The sequence below is a fragment of the Hippopotamus amphibius genome, chromosome 7 (assembly GCF_030028045.1).
Source record: "Hippopotamus amphibius kiboko isolate mHipAmp2 chromosome 7, mHipAmp2.hap2, whole genome shotgun sequence".
NCBI lineage: Eukaryota > Metazoa > Chordata > Mammalia > Artiodactyla > Hippopotamidae > Hippopotamus > Hippopotamus amphibius.
In genome coordinates this window covers 21,920,954-21,942,253 of record NC_080192.1, presented here as the reverse complement: position 1 = coordinate 21,942,253, position 21,300 = coordinate 21,920,954, and the positions used below count along the sequence as shown (strand labels likewise).

The 21,300-nt window shown below is 35.9% G+C and overlaps 1 protein-coding gene across 5 annotated transcripts in view; it reads right to left on the bottom strand.

Annotated features, from left to right (window-relative positions):
* Window positions 1-21,300, bottom strand: part of ANKS1B (ankyrin repeat and sterile alpha motif domain containing 1B) — a 1,070,894-nt gene that overhangs the window by 678,076 nt on the left and 371,518 nt on the right. For all 5 annotated transcript variants that reach the window (XM_057741211.1, XM_057741212.1, XM_057741213.1 and 2 more), the window contains exon 10: window positions 11,151-11,316. In XM_057741211.1, coding sequence (XP_057597194.1) covers window positions 11,151-11,316 — 166 coding nt within the window. The remainder of the gene's footprint in view (window positions 1-11,150; window positions 11,317-21,300) is intronic.

The following is a 21,300-nucleotide window of genomic DNA, read 5'->3' as shown; positions in this document are numbered from 1 at the left end:
TTTTTTATGTGGCAGTGATTTTGCTAGAAGCTATGGCTGCAGTTGGAGGACAGGCAAGATTGTGAACTCTACAAGACAAAAAACTAAAACAGATATTAAAATAAGTAACTCCCAAATAATTATGTATCCTCAATCAAAAGTAAGGCGTCTAAAAGAAAATAAAATTAGAAGGTGCTAAAAAATTAGAAAACTGAGGCATCCATATATATACTTAGTCTGGGGCACAGGTGTGTGTGGCTTCCCGCAAAGGTGGTTTCCCTGAATTATAGTAAAGTTATTTACTTGGGAGATGAAGAAGGAAAAAAGACAGTAGGAACAGACATTGCATCAGGCATGTGAAGGCCCACAGGTAGAAAGGAGCTTGGCCCTATTAAAGAACTAAAAGGAACTAAAGCAAGCCAGTTGGAAAGGTAGAAACTGGTGAGATGTGTCTAAAGATGAAACGAAAAGGAAAAAAAAATCACATCATTCAGGGCCTTTCAAACCTTTCTAGGGATTTAGGTCATCTTTCTAAGAGCTGGCATGTCACTAAAGAGGAGTGATGCACTCAGATTTGGCTGCAACATGAATAATAAATTCAAGGAAGACAAATAGGCAAATAATATTTTTTAATAATATTTTATTATTAAAATAATCCAGTAGAGTGATTGGTGATGGTAGAGATTCAGAGAAGCAGACAGATTTGAGGAATAGTTAGGGATCAATAGTTAGTTACAGAATTACCCTCACCCTACCACCTACTCTAGTTAAAAACCATAAGACCCCGTGATTGACTGAATATGGAAGCTAATGAAGATGGAGATGAAAAGAATGACACACAGGTTTATGCAACCAGATGAATGATTAAGTCTTTTACTAAGAGAAGGAACACTTCATGAAGAGCAAATCTGGGTGGAAAGATATAAGTGTAATTTTGGATATGCTGGGGTCAAGGTATTTTTGAGACATATAAGTGGAGATATTCAATAGATGGTTGGACACATGAATGAATGAGTGGATGAATGAATGGACAGATGGATGAGCCTGGAATTGAGAGAAGTGGTCTAGACCAGAGAGAGATATTTGGGAGTCTTCAGCATGTTGATTGTAACAGAAGCCATACTATGGATGAGATCACTTAGGACGAGGGAAAAGTAAAAAGAATAGGGAGGACTTTTTCTGAGCCTGGAGGAATTCCCATCTTTTAGAACTTTGCAGAAAGATATCGGCTCTTAACACAGAGAGAGAACAGCATAATAAGATGAAGATCTTCCTTGGACAGCAAAGGGAAGAAAAGATGTCAAGATAGAGGTGTCACTAACCTGTGAAATGCTGCTAAGAGGTTAAGAAAAGTAAGAATTGAGACATGTCCTTTGGATTTTGTGACATCAAGGTCATTGGTACCTTTAGAAAGCACCTTTCATCAGCCCCAGTGGCCTAATGGATAAGGCATTGGCCCCCCCCAGAAAACACCTTTCAACAGAGCAGTGAGGATTGGAAACCTGAAACGGAGAGCTGAGAAGTGAAAGGTAAGGAAGAAAATGAACATACTAAGAACGTGAAGGGGATAGAGAGAACAGCAACTGAGGAGTCAAGTGGAATTGGGGAACTTTTTAGTTGTTCATTTGTCGCTTTCATTATTAGTTGTTTTTGTTGTTTGTTATTGTTTTTCAAATGAAAAAGACTTAAATAGATTTAAATGTTTCTGTGCACAGCCCAGGGAAGAAGGACAATTAAAAACACAGGAGAGAGAAGGAATGAATGAAAGGGTCAAATTCCTGAGAAGGCAGAGACATGGAGCATAGAGGTTGGAACTGACCTTCCATAGGAGGAGAAAAATACTCTCTATTTTAACAGGACAAACAGGCAAGAGAAGGGTACAAAAGCAGTTGTATTTGTAGACTTGGTGGAGGACATAAAACTTCCACTTGATGGCTCTGATTTTCTTTTTTTTTTTAACCATTTTTTTGAAGTATAGTTAATTTAGAATGTTGTATTAAATTGAGGTGTACAGCAAAGTAATTCAGTTATACATATATATATTCTTTTTCATATTCTTTTCCAATATAATTTATTATAAGATATTGAATATAGTTTCCTTTGCTATACAGTAGGTCTTTGTTGCTCCCCTTTTCTTCATTAATTAAAATATGAAGCCATTTGCTGAGAGTAAAAGACAAGGTAGGGTAAAGTATCTGAGGTTTGAGGAGAGTAAAGAAAGAGTGGAATGATGCAGTATGGACGGCCCACTTGTAATTGGTGAGCATGAATTTATGAATTAATGAATGTTTACTTCATTATTATATATATTCTGACATTGTAGAGAATCTCTATTCCACAGGATACCATATATGACATCATAAAAAGCTTATATCTTCCACATAATCACTTTAATAAGAGTTCAGTGTACTTTTAGAAATCTTGAGTCTACAATTCATGTTATTCATATATAGAACAAGTGAAACTGATTTTAGAAAAAAAAGGGATAGCTTTCTTTTTGTTTAGGATGTTGTTTTCCAAATATAACAAACATCCACCAATTTGATCAAATTGAGATGACTACATTTTCAAATTAGTAAACTCTCCATATGGATGAAAGAATAATTTACCAGGATTTCACTGCAGTTACTGCTGCCCTAGTTTTCTCTCTTTGCCCTTCAATAAACTAATGCTGGGTTACAAATTTACCGCGTGGAGATCTGCCTTAATAAATGGCTAAGACAGCACTGAGCACAGAGCAAATGCCAAATAAATAATTGCTGTTTGATAAAAATGGTTCTTATCAGCAAGGCCAGTATTTGTATGTTAAAGAATGCTTCCAAGGGGCTTAAAAATAGTTTGCTCTCTTAAATGAGTTAAACATACCCACAGAACTCATGTTGACACTATCCACTTGCTTAGCAGAGATAAACATTCGTCCTAGTCCAGTCTGAATTCTTTTAATTTCAAAAATTTGGCGTTAGAATCAAGAAAGCTTCACCACTTCAAAAAATATTTTGGTATAAATACGTTACAGAATCACCCTGACACTACTACCTATTTCAGGATACTGGGGGAAGTGTAGTGAGGTGTGGAGGATTATTCACCACATGACATTTTCATTTCAGGTTGACCATAGTCCAGTGAGCACATCAGCAAATTGAATAAAGGTAACTGAGACCCACACTATCCTAGAGTGGAACTACTGACTGTGTCCTTTTTATCAGAGATCATCTATTCTCACCCAACAGGATTGGAAACAGTCTTCACTGGTGTTGTTGTAAATTACTCATTAATCAAAATGGAGTTATTGAGCATCCATAGTGAGCAAAGCCTGTACTAAGTGATTCAAAATAACAGGTTGCCTAGTAACCATAAAATGGAAAAATTCCCCTGTGACTGTTAAAATTAATTGAAAGGCAGATAAGAAAACATTATCTTTGACGGTATCTGACTATTTCATAAGGGATTTTTCTGCCATTATATCTATTTTCTTTTAAGGATAATATTTATTCATTCATTCACTCATTTAATGATTCATTCATTTATGTAACTGAGTCACCACAACAATTATGTAAGGTCCTTTGCTTGATGCAACAAGGGAAATAAATATGATTCAATATTGACTGAGTAAACATGAGTCTTAGCAAATTTATCAAGCAAGGACTGGACTTCTGTTAATCTTTATTTAATGAGCCTAGTACTAGAGCAGTATTATTCTTTATTCCATATAAATCTGTAGTCACTGAGGCATGAGTAAAATGCTCCTTGCAGAGAGTATCCTTCCTTTTCTGGTTGAATTATAAAATCTTGTTGAATATAGATTTACTAATAAGCTGCTTTTGTATTTAAATTAAATCAGTTTATATGATAAAAATTTTCTTGTGGTCAGGTTAAGACCTGTTTTATACTAGCTCACCTAGTGAATAAATAACAGAGACCACAGAAAGGGAACTAACAGCCATACTTAACTGATTTTCTGAGCAAATACGTACTCTATACCCATGAATGACATTGCCAATTACAATCAACACCCTCAAGTTGCATAGCCTCTGAGATAAACAAGGCTGGGCACGGCCTGTTCTCATAGGCCCTGGCACCCAATTCACCCCTCCCATCTAGGTATTGAGTTTGTGTGCTCAGTTATAGTCCCTGTATTTGTTTCCTCAGGCTGCTACCAACCAGGTGTTTAAAACAACAGAAATGTATTTTCTCACAGTTCTAGAGGCTGGGAGTCCAAAATCAAGGTGTTGTAATAACTGGTTCCTTCTGAGGGTTGTGAGGAAAGGATCCATTCCAGGCCTCTCCTGACGTGTCGATGGACATCTTCTCCCTGTGTCTCTTCACATCGTCTTCCCTCTTTGCCTATCTCTGTGTCCCCCTTTTGATGAATCATGTTGAATTAGGACCAAACTAAAGACTTCATTTTAACTTGACGATCTCTCTAAAGACCCAGTTCTCCAATAAGGTCACATTCTGAGTTACTAGGAGTACCAGGGGTTCCCATACACCTTTTTGTGGGTGGGGATGGGGGCACAGATCAACGCATAACAGTCCCTCTAAAGACATAGTCATCCCTCCACTCTCTCTGTCTCTGTTTCTGTCTCTCTTTATTCCTCACTCTTTTTTTCTCTCCAGGAAAAGCTTCAGAATGCAGTTCCTGTGTGTGTAGAAATCCTCATTTTGTCTGTAAAACTGAGCCAAGTTATCCAGCACAGTTAACCAAAAACTGTAGAATGCATTCCCTAAGACATAATTCTTTTGTTCCCTTGGCTACTATTTGCCAAATGGCAGAATCCCAAGGGGAGAAGGGATGAGCTTCATTCCTACACACCTTTCAGCTTTGTTCCCCCTTCCCCCTCTTCACTGGCATTGCCTTTGTCCCGGCCTTCATCATTTCCTGCTGAGACTACACACTGAGCTCCTAATTAATCCGCCTGCTTCTAGCTTCATCTCTGTCCAATCTATCCCCTATACTGCTTCCAGAGAGAGAGTTCCAAAACACAAAAACCTATCGTGTCATGTCCGTCCTTAAAGTCTGTCAGTGGTTTGACTCTGCTGTCCCAAACTTCAGCATGTCACTCCAGGTGTTTATGCATTTTCACCTAATCTCTTTCTATGCCCTAACCATGCTAAATTGGGCATAGTCTGTGAATACATTATGTTCTTCCACACATCTGGATCTCTGCACACACTATTGCCTGGCCTAAAGAGACATATACTTCCCATTCATTCACCTAACTCTTCTTTCTTTGAGGCTCAGGTCAGGCAGCACATCTTCAGGAAGCCTTTACTCCCTCCCTCCCATTCTACTCTCCTGGAGCACCTTATGCTCACCTCTCTCACTGAACTTATTACCCTTAATTTTAACACATTCTAAACTCCTAACTATCAGGACTTGTACCTTTCACTCTGTTTCTTCTGCAATATGCAGCACAAGACCGAGAACACCAGAGGCACTCAATAAATGTTTATTGAGTGAGGAACTAAAGGGTAGTTACCCACCCAGTTCAATATGAGGGTCTCTAAAAGACATGTGCATCAAGAGAGGTCTCCTCTTCTACAAGTCCTACCTTTAGTTAATAAAGGACTTATAACTCCAAGAGAGGTCAGTAACTTCTCCAAGCTTAGTTAGTTGGTCCTAAGGAAAAAAGGCAATACTAGGTATAGCAGAATGAGAGGCTTGGAAGTAATTGGATCCAGGCAAAACCTAAGGTACAGCTTTATCGAATCAACAGAAAAAAAAAGACTTGAACTGTTTCCTCACCTGGCCAGATGACAGTTATGTTAGCACACTCTTCTACCTGCTATGGTGTTTATGGAGGGGAATTTTGTGGGTTTCACTTGATAAGGTTTCATCTAGAACTGGAACAGAAATATCTCTGACTCATATTCATCTGTATTCCTATCATTAAAAAAAAATTCTTCCATTTTAAATTCTGGACTCCCTCACCCATAGAATTCACAGTCATAGCCCAAAGTGCAAAGACCACTAATCATTATAAATTAAGCCTGGGTCAGTTGAGCAAACTAATTTTTCATACTGAATGCAGATGATTGAACACAATTGGGGAAAATTATATACCCATGCAAATTAACTCTCATCCCACTTAAAAAACAACAAACAGCCTGGGCATTGTTGAAGTTTGTATTTTCCAAAAGTATCTATAAGAATATCTTCTTATGGTGTGACTTCAATAACACTTTTCCATAAAAGGGAAGGGGAATTAAATTCCCTCCACTTAAATACATGCAGTCTCTTGACTACAATGGAAGTAATATTACCTTCTGAGGCTGTTGTATAATACAGCTTCTTATACAGTATACTGTGTGAGAAATATACTATAGTAACACATGGTAGTGCTGCATAGAAACTTTAAGCCAGACAAAAGACCCTCTAAGGATTTAAGGGCATGCCTCATGGATCCTCCCTGTTCAATAATAGGGTTTCTAAGAACATCAAGGACATTGTCTTACAGAAGTCTCATAAAGAGCACAAGGCAGAGAAAATCTTATTTGGAATATAAGCTTTTGTCTAATGGAGTGGAGTATAAACTGAAACACAGTCCACAACGTTTTAAACGAAAGTATTTCAGCTTGAACTGGAAGGAACAAAGATAATATAAAATCAAAAGAGGTCTTTTGACCCATAATCTTTTATACACAGTAAGCAAGTAAGAAAGATACTCAGTTGTAAACATGGGTTACTTTTCATGCAAAAGGAAGAATGACTCAGATGGTGGTACCAAGAGACGCAGAAAAGAATTACTATTCCATTGTACTAAGCCTTAATCAAGGAACTGTGCTTGATTAGATTCAGAACTGCCACAGACTAGTGATGACTGTGTGCCCTGTTTCCCTGTGGTTGAAAGGGAGTGTCAATTGTGGTTTTCCTATGCCTTCCCCACTATTATATGTTGGATGTGTAGCAGAGGAGACTGGTAACTTGTCTCTTTAGTTCACAGGTCATCACTGCCAAAAGCAAAGGTAGTTAAGGACATGTACCACAAGAACTGTACCAGGGAGACTCATGCATACCTGAACCTAGACTGGGAGTTCATGCAGTACTGGGCTGATGTTTGGGAATCCTGAAGGAAGAAATGAGTGTAATTTGCATAGGAAAAGGATATAAATCACTGTGAACAGAGAGCAGACTGTGGCATATTTTATTTTCCAATAATGATAGCAAAAATATCTGCCATCCTATATTCTCTTATTACAAAGTGACTTTAACACTCTTTCCATTAAGACATATAGTCCATGTTCCCTCCCCTTGAATCTGAATTCACTTGGGACTATGGTAGAAGTGATAATCTGTAACTTCTCAGGCTAAGTAATAAAAATGATACAGCTTCCACTTGGTTCTTTTGGAATGCTCACTCTCAGTCAGTTTGTCAGGAGGAAACCCAAACAGTCCATGGAGAGTAAAAAAGACTGCCAGCCCATAGTCTGTGTCAGGCTCTTAGCCAACACCAGCTTGCCAGCCATGTGAGTGACCCCTCTTGAAAGTGGGTCCTCTTTCTCTCAGTTGAGCAACCCCAGCTCATACCATGTGACACAGACAAGCTGCCCTCTCAAATATACTCTGCAAAACTTGCAGGTTTTTGAGCAAAATAAATGACGAATATTCCACTAAGTCAGTATACTTTGGGTGGCTTATTAAATAACAATAGACAACTGACCCAGACATCATCTTCCTCAAGCACCCAAGTGTTAAATGTTCCTCTTTTCTACTCCCAAAGCGCTTTTAGTGTAATATTATCTTAGCACTTATTATACTCTGTTGAAATTAACTACTCACTTATCTGCCTACATGTAAGTACAAAGGCAGGCCTGTGTCTTTCTGGAAAATTAGTTCCTTGAATATATTGCTTTGCCCCATTCTCTCTTTCCTCTCCTTTGATTAGACAAGTCAGAGTTTCTTGGTGTATCCTCCAAGTGTCTTAGCTTCTCTTTCATATTTTCTAAAATAATTTTGTATCTCTATACAACATCCTGAAAAACTCTTATGACCTAATTTCCAGATCACTAAATCTCTCTTCAGCTGAGTCTAATCTGCTGTTCCACTCATCCACTGAGATTTAAATTTGGGGTTGTTTTTCTTTGTGTGTGTGTTTTCTTCAGTTTCCAAGTTTTCTTTTCTCCTCTCAAATATGCTAGGTCATTTTTTTATGGTTTCTATTCCTTAAAATACCTTCAAGCTTATGTTTTATTTATAATAGCATGGTCATTTTATAGTCTGTATCTGATAATTCCAATATTTGAAGGCTTTTCAAGTGTGTATCTGTTCTTTCTTATTTTTGTCGATTCCTGTTTGGGGATCTTTTTCTTTTAGGCTTAATGATTGCAAACCAATCATTTTAATTGAAAAAGTATTTATAGCAATTACTTGGGGCCTAGAAAGATAATATATTCCTCTCCAGATGGTTTACTTTTGCTTCTGCTTGATGACTGAGGGTATTACTTTAAACTAAATTCATGGACTGATGTTTTTTAGACCATATGGGTGGTATGTTTGGGGTGCAAATCTGTGTGAGGACCAGCACATGGTTACAACTCCTCAGGAATTTCTCCACTTGTTCTGCTCACAACAAATCATCTTTGCAGACCTTGCAGTCTCCTTGGAATAAGGCTATGAGGCAGGAGTATTTATGATTACTGTGAGGGTGTAGCCCCTGTAGTCCTATCTCTGTGGAGGAAGGATTTCCTATTAGAGTCCTCATGCTGAGCAGGCACAGTGATTTGTTTTCTGTACATAAACCCATAGAGGACTTGAGCACCAAAGTTCAACAGCAGCTTTAGGACAAAAGTGGCTTTAATTCTCCATTGGCTTTCCACCTTCACCAGTATACTGGCCTGATTATTTCTTATTAATACACTGATAGAAAGAAGTTCCTAATTTAAATGTTATTCACTTTGCATAATATTCCTGTCACCTTTTTGATGCTTTTAAGTTTTCCTCTTCTGTATTTTTATCCAGCATGTTTATTTGTTTTCAGCAGGAGAGTTGTTCTAAGCCTAATTAGTCTTGTTAACTGGGTCCATGTCTTTTTCATCCCTGTATCCTTGACATGCAAAGCCATGCCTGGCATGTGAAGGAACTCAATTAGTCTTTGATTGTTTAATGAATAAACAATGCTTTCATTCCTACCCCCTAAATTAACACCCCTACCCCCATTCCCTAATTAAAGCTATTTTAAATTTTTATACATACACCCTCCATTTTGCTACCTTAACTGAGCTTTGCCCCTGTTTTCCCCATTATTTTCCCTTGACCTCTCCTACAGAAGATTTTTCATTCTTTTCAACTCTCATTCTTATCATCTCTCAGCATTGTCTTCACACTGTGTGATTGCTTCTGAATCACTACCTTCACTCAAAATCTGCTGCTCATCTGAAGATTATGCTATCCTATTATAACATATTTTTTCTGATTGTATTGTTATCATACATGAGTTTCCAGGCATACCTTCATATTTCTTGAGGATTTCAGTACTTGGTTCACACTTTCAATTCCACTTTATCTCCTAATATAATGCAGAAGTATAACTAACACAGTATTTAAGAGTACAAGTGGACAACCCAAGTTCAAGTCCCAGAACCATCCATTGTTAACATGTAAACTTGGGGGGAGATTATCTAATATTTTAGTGCCTCACTTTCCTCATTTGTAAAAATGGGAATAATGGTATTACTACCTTATAGAATTGTAAGAAATAATGAAATAATGTATATAAAGCATTTATAATAGTATCTGGCACATAGTAAATGCTCAACAAACTTTAACTATTTTCATGATTATGCTCTTAACTCATCCTAAAATCTTCCTTCTGCATGCTTATGATTCATACAACACCCTGGTCTCAACTCTTCTTAAAAACCTACTTGTTCACTGCTACAAAATTCCATAGCCTATTACTTAAAATAGTATTTCTGAATTTTATCTTAACTCTTCTCAACATCTAGCTCTTCTTTTCAGTCAATAACCTTTTACATTACTCAGAAATTGAACCCACCTGGAAATACATATTTCAGATTTTCTCTGTATTCATAATGCTCTATTTTCTCTTCTCGCTGAGAGAAGGGATGCCTGTGTTTTCTTAGACTAGCTCAGTCTTAATTTCTACCTGTTCAGTTCTCTCTTTTTACTCTTTGTCTTTGATCTCTTGCTCTCCAACAGCAAATGCCTCCAACTTCTAAACTTGACCAAGTCTTACTTATCTTAAAATAAACTAGCCATTTCTCCCTCATACCACTTTCTTCTCATGTTAGCATCTTATCTCTTCTTCTAATCCTCTTCAAAGGGTCATCTGTACTCTTCACTCTTATTTCCTTATTTTGCATTTCCAAGTGTCTCACCGTTAACTTTCAGAAATGGTTTTATCACATCACTTCTTAAACTTACTTTTCAAAGACAGGCAGAAATTGGGTTGTCAAATCAAAAAAAAAAAAAAAAAAAAGCCTCTCAGAACTTCTAAAATTTCTTTGCAGCTTTGAATATGCTGACCACCCACTTGAAGCTTTCTTCCCTCATTAGCTTTCATGTAAACTACTCTGCATTCTTTCCTAGAGGCAGTGGCAAAGCAAACATTATGGTAGTCAAAAATTCATGCTCAAGCCAAGGCCCACCAATGTACTGATATTAAATAAGACACTTAGCTTCAATTTCCTTATTAGTAAAATGGGCATAATATTTGTTTGCCTTGTTCACCAGTTTATAATGCAAATAAATAAAGTAATGGATCTGAAAATACCATAAAAGAGATAAAATACACAACGTAGCTGAGTATGCTTTGATAACCTGGAAGCAGATAGGATTTAGGAAAGTATACTGAAAGACTCTTGCTACCAAATTTGCTATGATGCTCTGAAGGACCCAAAGCTTTGTATCTGACCTAGAAAGCTTTTCACTATTAAAAGGTTTCAGAGTGTCTTTACTATGGCAGTGCCACCTCCATGAGGGCTCTTGATAGGAAGTTAAGAGACTTCACATCAAAAAAGCTCTAACTTACCTGGACTCACTTCAAAATGCAAAAAATAAATAAATAAATAAATAAAAATAAAAATCATCATGACTATACTAGGGCACTTTCATTTTTAAAATATTGTGGGAAATCAAAATGTTAATGATACATCTTCAGATACACAAGCATGTAAATTGAATTGGTCCAAACGTTAGTAAGAAATATTACCAGTTCTTGGAGAAGGGGCCCTTGCAATTTCTAAGGAGCAAGGTTTCTTTGTAACTGCTGTGTCCATGAGATCACATAGAAAGTTCTCATTTTCTGAAGGAAATGTATCCAGAGAAGCAGATGGTACAATATCCATAGTGTAATTCCTCTTCTTTGGATAGGACTCCTGAAAGGAAGGAGAAAAAATAAAAATAGCTTTGTGATAAAGACACAACCTGTTTAATTTATAAAAACTAGGAAAGATAATAAGGTTCGTCAGTTCTTCTAAAAGTGATTGAGAGGTGATGATTCATCTATTTGAATGTTATGCAATTGTGTAACCCCAATATTACCAGTGATCTTTTTAGAAGAGTTCTTATAATTTGGTTCCCCTGAAGGTGTCACTAAGGTTCTTGATCTCTTGTCATGATCTCTTTTTGTAATATATGTGTATTTTCTACTTGTGGTATAAACAGTTGTTTAACTAATCAACAGTCATTTCCAAGACTCTACTCCTTTGCCTGTTTCCTAGAGATAGCCATATGACTCAGTTTTTGGCCAGGTAGGTATAAGGAGAAATTTGCTGGGAGGCTTCCAGAAAAATATTTTTCCCTAGAGAAAAGACATGCAAAGAGGCTTTTTCAGAGCCTTGGCCATCCTCAGTTTCCTCTCTCTGGGTGCAATTTTGATGTCTGGAGCTAGCACAGGCATGTTGTAACCATAAGGCAGTAAGCCTCTTACTTGAAAAAGACAACAGGTCAAGAATGGCTACAGAAGGATAAAAAAAAAAAAAAAGCCTGGAACCTTGATAATAATAATATCATTGAGCTGCTCACATAGCCCCAGAACCAGTTTCTTCAGTCTTCTTAAGCAAATATTAAAGTTCTTATTGTTTGAGTCATTGCTAATTGGGTTTTCAGTCATTTAGAAGTAAATGTGTTCCCACCCAACACACTTCCTTTGTGAATACTGCTAATATACAAGGTTACTCTTTTCAGGTTAGGATAAAATTAAGGTCCAATTCTATATTACTGATTCTTCAATATAGACTAAAAATTGGAATTCGTTTCATTTTACAAGATCTTTATTTCTTACTCAAGGCATTAATAGTCAGCAAATATTTATTGGGCATCTATCATATACATCTAGGACTGTAGTAACTGGAGATTTTTAAAAAAACAAATAAGACATAATCCTTGCCCTCATAAAGTTCACAGTGTACTAGCAAAGAAATACAAATTATCTACATGATGAAATTCATAATCAGGCTTTACTTTTGATATTTGTTACCTTTATAAACCATACTTCACTATCAAAAGAAAAAGAAAAAGAAGAAAAAAAAATAAACTCACTTTCAAAAAATCTTCCAAGATATATCCAAGCATTGGTAAAGATTTAGTACAAGCTCCTATTTTTTTTCTATAATGATACTTATGTTAGTAGAATAAGTATTCAAGGTTAGTGTAATTGCTTTCAGACCATACCAGACCCTCACACATCAAAGAGTCAATTATGTTCACTCTACTCTATTGAAAGCAGGAAATTGGGAGTAATTTATTTTTAACAACAAAGGGTGACAAAGTTGAAAGCGTCCAGAGGAAAGCAATCAGGATGGTATATGATTTAAAAACCATGTCACAGAAGAAATGATGAAAGGAACTGCAGTGTTCTATTCCAGAGAAGCCTTACAGCTGCATAATAGTTTTCTCAATGTATCTGAAAAGCTATCCCTCAAGAGCTAGCCCACAAAGTGGGGAGGGGGATAAGTTGCTGTGGTAGATCTATTCTAAAGTTCTTAAAGGCAGAACAAAGACCAATGTTTATCAGTCAAGGAGGGCAATTTGGGCCAAAACAAAAAATAATTTTCGGTGAATTAACAATATTGCTTATCTTCTAAAATAAAAATGCACTGATAAAATAATTAGCTAAAAAATAGCACTAGAAAGCAACAGAAGGAACTCCTCGTAAGTGGAAATGTTTACACAGAACTATCTATCAATAAAATTATGTATAAAACACCTTGTACAATGAATATACCAGGTGACTGTAAACTCCATGAAAGCTGGAATTTCTGCTGTTCACCACTCTATCCCCAGAATCTAATACAACACCTCCCACATAATGGGTCCTCAATAAATATTTATTGATCAACTGAACAGTCTCTAATGTCCTTTCAAACAAATCTAAGTACCAGTTAGGAAAAGGATAATGCCTTTTAAAGATGTAAATTACTTTTCTGTTTTTTTTTAAATTATTGTTTGTTGCTTTGCATATCAAAAGTGAAAAAAGTGAGATTACAGTAAGATTGTAATGAGTCTATGAAAAAAGAGTCTCCAGCTTAAACTCAATATCATCCTAAAATTAAATTAATCAGGACAACCCATTCTTCATGGATTTGGTTAAATTAGACTTTTATTGCGTTTATAAAGAATTATGAGGATTTTAAAGGCCTTGAAAACTACTTTGAAATTTAACCACACAGGATGAGTTAGTAATATTAGAAAATATAAAGAAAGAGAAAAAATTATCACATGAAAACCCAGCAAGCTCAGATAACTAATAGTAACATTTTGGTGTATATTCTCCCAGATGGCTTCCATGTGTGGACATGTGGGTGTGTGCAAAGGAAAGACAAACTATTTTAAACAGTAAAGAAGTACACCCTCTTCTGTTTTCCTAAGGGAGTGCCATCATTTCTCATTGGCATAGAAGTCTGTAGTATGCACATGGCTTCCTTATGGAAAGTGAGAGCCCCAAGGGAAGGAGATAGTAAAACAAAGATAGCAAAACCGTACTTTCGTAACTAAATATTTCATATTGCAAAAAAAGCAGGGCATTCAACAAAATACCCGACAAGTATCCCTCAAAAGAGGATATATGAGATTATAAAATAATAAAATAAATGCATGTGTGTTCACGCTTAAGAGATAGAACATTATCACTGAGATCTACCCCTCCCATACCAAGTTCCTCTTTCCATTCCCAACCCTTCCCTTGACAACCAGGGCTAAATCTTGTTTTGAACTTTGTGTTTATAATTCCCTGGATTGTTGTTAAAATTCAACCAGGTGTATAAATATGTAAGTATCAATAAAGAATAAATGGTTTTGTACTGTATGCTTTTGAACTTCATATATATAATATACTCGTAAAATGCTCTTGCCTTTCTGTGACTTTTCTCAATCATTATTATGTTGCTGAGCTTCATTTATTTTCAGTGAGATGCAGGAGTCTGCCATATAGGTATACCACAAATTTATTTACACATTCTTCCGACAACAGACTTTTAAACATTTCCCAGATGTTTTGTTATTAAGAAAAATGTGGCTATGGATATTCCTGTACAAAATACCTTCCACAAGTAACCAGGGTATGTTATCTATTCCAGTAGTCATGGAGCAGAGAATCAAGAATAGACACAGATGAGAAAAATGAATTAAATCAAAAGTTCCACACAAACAGGAATTTATAGCAAGAGGTGATCATCAGAACTGAGATTGGGCTCCTTGTAGATTCTATGGAAATTTTAAGGAGCGCATTGCATTTTTCCCACCCTGAGTAGGATAAAGGTTCAAGAGATGTTCTGTAAGTCTTATATAAAGATATTATATACAAATGTATAAAGATATTATATGTAATGTTTTGCGATTTGATTTTTACCTTTAATAATGTATTCTTTTTTTTAAGAACTTTTATTGAGATACGTAATAATGTATTCTGAACATGTTTCAATGACAAATATATGTCTACATGATGAATTTAAGTCCCAGTATACACACAGTCATAATTTATTTATTCTTATCGTATTGAAATTTTAATGTTTTTCTTTTAAGGGAACATTCTTGTGCATACATCTTTGTTTACATGTCAACTAGTTCTTTTGAAATAGAATTCCTGTGACAATAGGTATACACCAGTTCCATATGTCAGTCTATTCTAGTACCACAATCATACTGTTTTGATTATGGAAGCCTTAAAATTAATTTTACTATTTGGTAGGATATGTCTTTCCTCACATTCATCCTTTTCAAAGCATTCATGATTATGTTCATGTTTATTTTTCAAAAAAAAAAATCTTTAAACATTTTTGTCAATTTTCCCCCAAATCATCACCTCTCCTTTGTTTCCTGTCAGTAAACAGTACTTCCACACAGCAGCCACTCAAACAACCTGGGGACTATTCTTCATTCTCACTCTTCCTCAACATCATGCCCAGTCATTCCCCAAGTCCCATAGTCAACACTGAATTATGGATCTCAAACATATTCATTTCTCTCCATCCCTGCTGCAACCCTGGTCCAGGTCACCATTATATCTCACTTGAACTGCCAGAACAACTTTCAAACTGGTCTCCTTGTGTCTAGACTTGCTCCTCTCCCAATTAATTCACTTTCAAACACTAGCATGAGGTTACTAAGATTAAGTCAGGTCAAAATAAATTCATTTCCTTTCATCATAACTTTATTTGATGAGAGAATCATAAAATGTTCTAGTCATAGTACATATTGATTATTTTTAAACATTTAACATGGTCTTTCATAATATCTCAGAATTTCCATGCTGAATGATTTCATTAAATGCACTCGTGATCCAGATAGTAAACTCATTAAAATAACAAGATCTGGAAGAACAAACTAAAGGCTAAACATAATCCCATTAATCTATAAGATAAATGTGGTTAATAATTAAAGATCTGCTTGTCTAGCACCTAGCAAAGAGCCATGTTCATAGTAGGACCCTATGAACATATGCTAAAAAATAAATACATAAAATAGCTGACATTTCAGTTAGTATTTTAAGGCCTGATTCCTCAACTAGCAGAGGCAAAGACCACAACCATCCTTTTCACATAGTATGCACTTAATAAACATTTGTTGAATTAATGAAATCTGAAATAATGTCATTCAAAAACTATTACATATTCAAATCACTGTAAGAAGAATAGCAACTTACAGTTATGAAGTGCTTTACAGACTGCAAAGTAGAGTATTTCATTTAGCCAGATAATTCTTATTTAGCTCTCAGAGCAATCCTCCTAATGTTACTATTATACGCATTCAGAAACTAAGGCTTGAAATTATTAGGTGTCCAATATTAACAAACATCTGGTTGATGGAAGTTTTATTAACCAGATGCTACTTAGTGGTTACAACCTAAGTCTTATTTCAGCAAATCCAGTGTTCATACTATTGTATTATAGACAAAAGGACTATGACAAGATCTTTATTGCCACAACTAAGGGAAAGAGGAAACTCTGCTCACTGCTAGGTAGTATCCAACCCTGCCAACCTCTTAGCTTTTGCGAGTCCTCTTCCTTACTATGGGAAATCTGGATTTTGATATACAGGTTAATTGCCAAAGTACTCTTGATGGTAAATTCTGGCAATGGACTAGAGAGATTAAAAGAACTGAGGTCCAACAGTTTGTGACCCACTTTTCAAGGCTCCATTGTACCTAGTCTAGCAAAATCTGGCTCCAATTTGATTAGGAGCTTTTGCTTTTTTCTTGATATTTGGCCTCTATCTATTTGAATGCTTGCTTCCTGAATCCAAGACTTTTTTTCTGTACTTGAATTTTTATAATGGTAGCATGTCTAAGACTGTGTTCTCTGCCTTGGTCTTTGCTAAGCTTTTTTCCAAGGGACTAATGGCTTGTCCCAAAAACCTAAACAGGTCCCTAAGGCTCTGTACTGCCTAACTTCACAGCCCCCGAAAGAATATCCAGCTTTGATGCTTAGGCTTACTTAGTCAGTTTTATCCTACCTGTTATAGTTAGTTGTGCAATGTGTGGACAAAATAGTGCTTCTTAAAAAAAAGATGCATACTGAGAGCACTGAATAAATTAATATTATGCCCCCCGAGCAAAATAAACATTAGTAATAAAAAGTCTACATAATATGCTTTTACTTGTTGTTTGCACTGTGTTCCTATAAAAGTTTAAAATCATCAGGGGTGGGCTCAGTCTAACAAGTCAAAGTTTATTAGTGATTAAATATGAGGTCCTATGGTTCAGTAGAGAAATGAGTTTTAAAATTCAGCATGTGGGTATATAGATTAACAATACCATGAAAAAAGAAACAGGAGTTACAGCTGACAGTGAGTCAGAGTGTAATGCATCAGTTAAAGACATAATGTGACATTGGCTGATTTAATACAAGAATGATATTTAAACCAGGGAACGTGACAGCCCTCCCTTCCTCTGTGCTAATTAGAATTGGGAATAATCTGGTTTAGGAATTTTGTAAAAGACAGGCTAACTGTATGATGTTGACCATCCTCTGCAAAGTGGTGCAAGATTTTATTCATCAAAGGGGCTGAAGGATAGTTGGCCTCTGACTTATGAAAAACCTTAGCAACAATCAGGGACCCAGGTATGGGCACAGCCATTTCTCAGTATTACCAATGATGCAGTTTTTTTTTTTTAATCAAAAATAAGGTGACCTAGAGGCTTTTATAGACTACTCTTTGAACTTGCCTCTTAATATAGCTCTTTCTTAACCACATAGGGGAAACTGAAACAGCTTAACCAGAACTGCAACAAACCACACCTGGTATACTCAGCTTGGTACTACAACCTACATTTGAGGAGGTGCACAGACCAAATGGACTATTTTCTCTGCACATGGGTAAGGAAATTGCTGAAGGGAAACCCATGTCATGTGGGGAAAGACTGAAGAAGAAAAGGTGCAGGAAAACATACATCACAAGTATTTGAAAAATAGAAGAATGACTAAAATTGTTAGAAAGAAGTGCAATAGAGAGATGGTAACAAGGAGACAGATTTCAGCTCATGATGAACTTTCTGACTACTAGGGCTTCCCAGTATGAAATGCAAGTAGCAGGTTCCCTGCCACTGAAAGTCTTCAAGCCTAGTCTGATCAAGACAAAGCATCTCCTGAGAACAGAAGATGGTGGTTTGGAGATGTTAGGTAAATAAGACAATGGGAATAGAAGTATTATGTTAGTACTATGATAGAAGTTATCTGTATATTTTCACTGCTTCCTGAATTCTTTTTCTGCTAATGGAGAAAGTAATACTAATGCAAGGGAGTGTGGGCTTATGGCTCTTTCATAGTTAGAGATGACTCACGATTCTAAATGACTCAAAGTAGATGAAAACTTTTGGAAGTGGTCTTACAGCTCTGACATGTCCTGCAGTAGCAAGAAAAGCATCCCCTACAGACTTACAATGACATTAAAATAAGGAAGACTACAACATAAATATGGAATAATAAGAAAAATAAGAAAATAAGAGACTTTGAGTGGGAGAGAAGAATGAGTGACAAGATAGCCCTAGGGAAAGGAGAATTGATAACAGTGGTAGGCAGAATAATAGCCTCTCAAAGATGTCCATGTCCTAATCCCCAAAACCTGTGAATATATTATGTCACATGGCAAGAAGGGCTTTGCAGATGTGATTAAGTTAAGGATCTTGGGACGGGGAGATCATCCTGGATTACCCAGATGGCCCAGTATCACAACGGTCATTATAAGTGAATGAGGGAAGGAGAGTCATTGTCAGACTGCTACAATATAAGAGACCTGACTGACCATTGCTGGTTTTGAAGGTGTAAGGCAGCCATGAGCCAAGGAATGAACACAGCTCACAGAAGACAGAAAAGGCAAGAAGATAGATTCTCCCCTAGAGTCTCCAGAAAGGAATGCAGCCCTATCAACACCTTGGACTTGGCCCAGTGGGACACACTTTGGACTTCTAGACCTGTAAAATAATAAAGTTATGGTTTTTTAAGCTGCTAAGTTTGTGGTTATTGGTTACTGCAACAATAGGAAATTAATACAATAACACCAGCAGAAGGGAACACGCATAGGGAGGCAACAGAAATTATTAAAGGCTAAGAGAGGAACACTAAAATTGGACTCCAATGGAAAAATACACCTTGTTATATTATGATATGACTCAATATTTTAAAGATAGTGATTCCTTCACTTTCACTTAGCCTTAAATTTAATGCAGTAGTATTGCAATAGTTTCCCTCCCACTCCATCTTGGATCTTGACAAGTGATCCTAAAATGCATTTGGAAAAATAAATGTCTGACAATAGCTAGGTATCAATTTGAAAAGAGAAAAGTAATGGAGGGGGTGGATATCAGCATTTATCAGATATTATAATTTATAATACAATATAATATAATATCAGATATTATAATTTATTTAATTTATTAAATAAATTATAAATGACTCTGGTGCAATAATTGAAAGGCCACAAGATAGAAGAGAGAATTTAAAAAGACAAAGCTCCAATGCTTGTGAAAATTTGTTATATTATAAAGATGATATTTCAAACCAGTAGGAAAACAATGGATTATACAATAATTGCCAATGAGATAACTGACAAGTTATTTGGAAAGAAATAATAAAACTGTATTAATACTTCATTTCTTGGAGCAGTCATGATAAATAAAGGATAGGAGCAGTCATGATAAATAGCTAGAAATTTCTTATATGAAAAGATGCTTGATCTCATAATCAGATATATGCAAATTAAAGCAACACATGATATACCATTCCTGATAAAATTGCTGTAGATAATACATAGTGTTAGTTATGATTTAGAAAAATAGTACTCTACACAATTTTATTCAAAGTGTGAATTGATATAAATCTCTTTCAGGCTAATTTGTCAATTGTCAGAATAGACCTTTAGAAAGCAGATCTTTAGACAGCATTGACCTGTGGACTTCTGCCATGTTAAAATTTTTCTTTCACTTGGGAACAGATGAGACTGATAAACTGCTATTATTATTCCTAGAGCATGGTATTGCAGGGCACCATTGCACAGTTATCATTCTTGCTTCCTATAAAAATATGTACACATACTACTTTTAATGCTTCTGTTAAATAATGAAATGGGGATGGGGATTATGTGGAGGGAAGCCTGACTCTTAGTGCCATGAATGAGAAAAGTTGTAATCAGATTTTACCAACGGCGATCATCTGAGTTATAAGTGGTGTCATGATACTGTCCCCCTTTGGAAAGTATTACCAATCTATGCCCCTGGAGCTCAATTCTTAGTTAAGCCTGTCTTGATTAAAGAAACCAGTGTGGGTACTGAGAATGTTACTTTGGGTATGTTGTGGATTGACTTGTGTATCCCCAAAATTCAAATGTCAAAGTCTTAACCTCCATAATGTAATCTTATTTGGAAATAAGGGTGTTGCAGACATAATTAGTTAAATTAAGATGAAGTCATTTTAGAGTAAGTTCCTACTCCAATGACTGGTGTCTCTACCAAGAGGGGAAATTTGGAGACAGACACAGGGAGAACATCATGTGAAGACTGAAGTATGCTGCCACATGCCAAGGAATGCCAAAGGCTGCCAACAAACCACCAGAAACTAGGGGAAAGGCATGGAACACATTCTCCTTAGAAGAAACTAGCCCTACCAACACCTTGATTTTGAGCTTTCAGCCTCCAGAACTGCGAGAAAATATATTGCTGTTGTTTAAGCCATGCAGCTTTGTGGTACTTTGTTATAGCAGCCCTAGTAAACTAATACAGGATTTTAAAAATAGGAACTGGTTTCAAAAAACTTTTGATTAGTCTCTTTTAGTGTTCTAAAATCTTTACTCTTGGAAAGTAACTAATAATTAACTATGGACTAGCAAGGAAAAGATTATCTCTTCTTGATAAAATTCCCAAAAGTGTTTCAAAATTTTAAGTGCACATACTCTTTTACCCAGGAATTCTACATCTAGAAATCCTTCCTACAATTAAACTCACAAATACAAATAAAAATGTACATGTAAAGGATGTGTACTGGCACATTGCTTATAATATTAAAGAACTGGAAATAATTTTTAGGTTCATCATTAAGAGATTGTTTAATAAATAAATACCATTCATATAAAGAGACAATGTAGTATATATAATGCAAATGTCTACAAATTTTAGATTACATAAAATCTACTTTGGATCATTTGTTAATAACTCACACTTGTGACTGTCTCTCAAATTTTTACTAAATCAGAATCTCCAACAATGAGTCTGGAGACCTATATTTTACATGTTTTTCACGTCATTTTGATGCAAATGGTTGATGAAATACACTTGAAAAACACTGGAATAGTAATTAAAGAGTGTGGGGTCAGAATCCTAGCTCTACCATTTTTAGCAAAGTTGCCTTAGCAAAGTCTCAGTTTCTTCATCT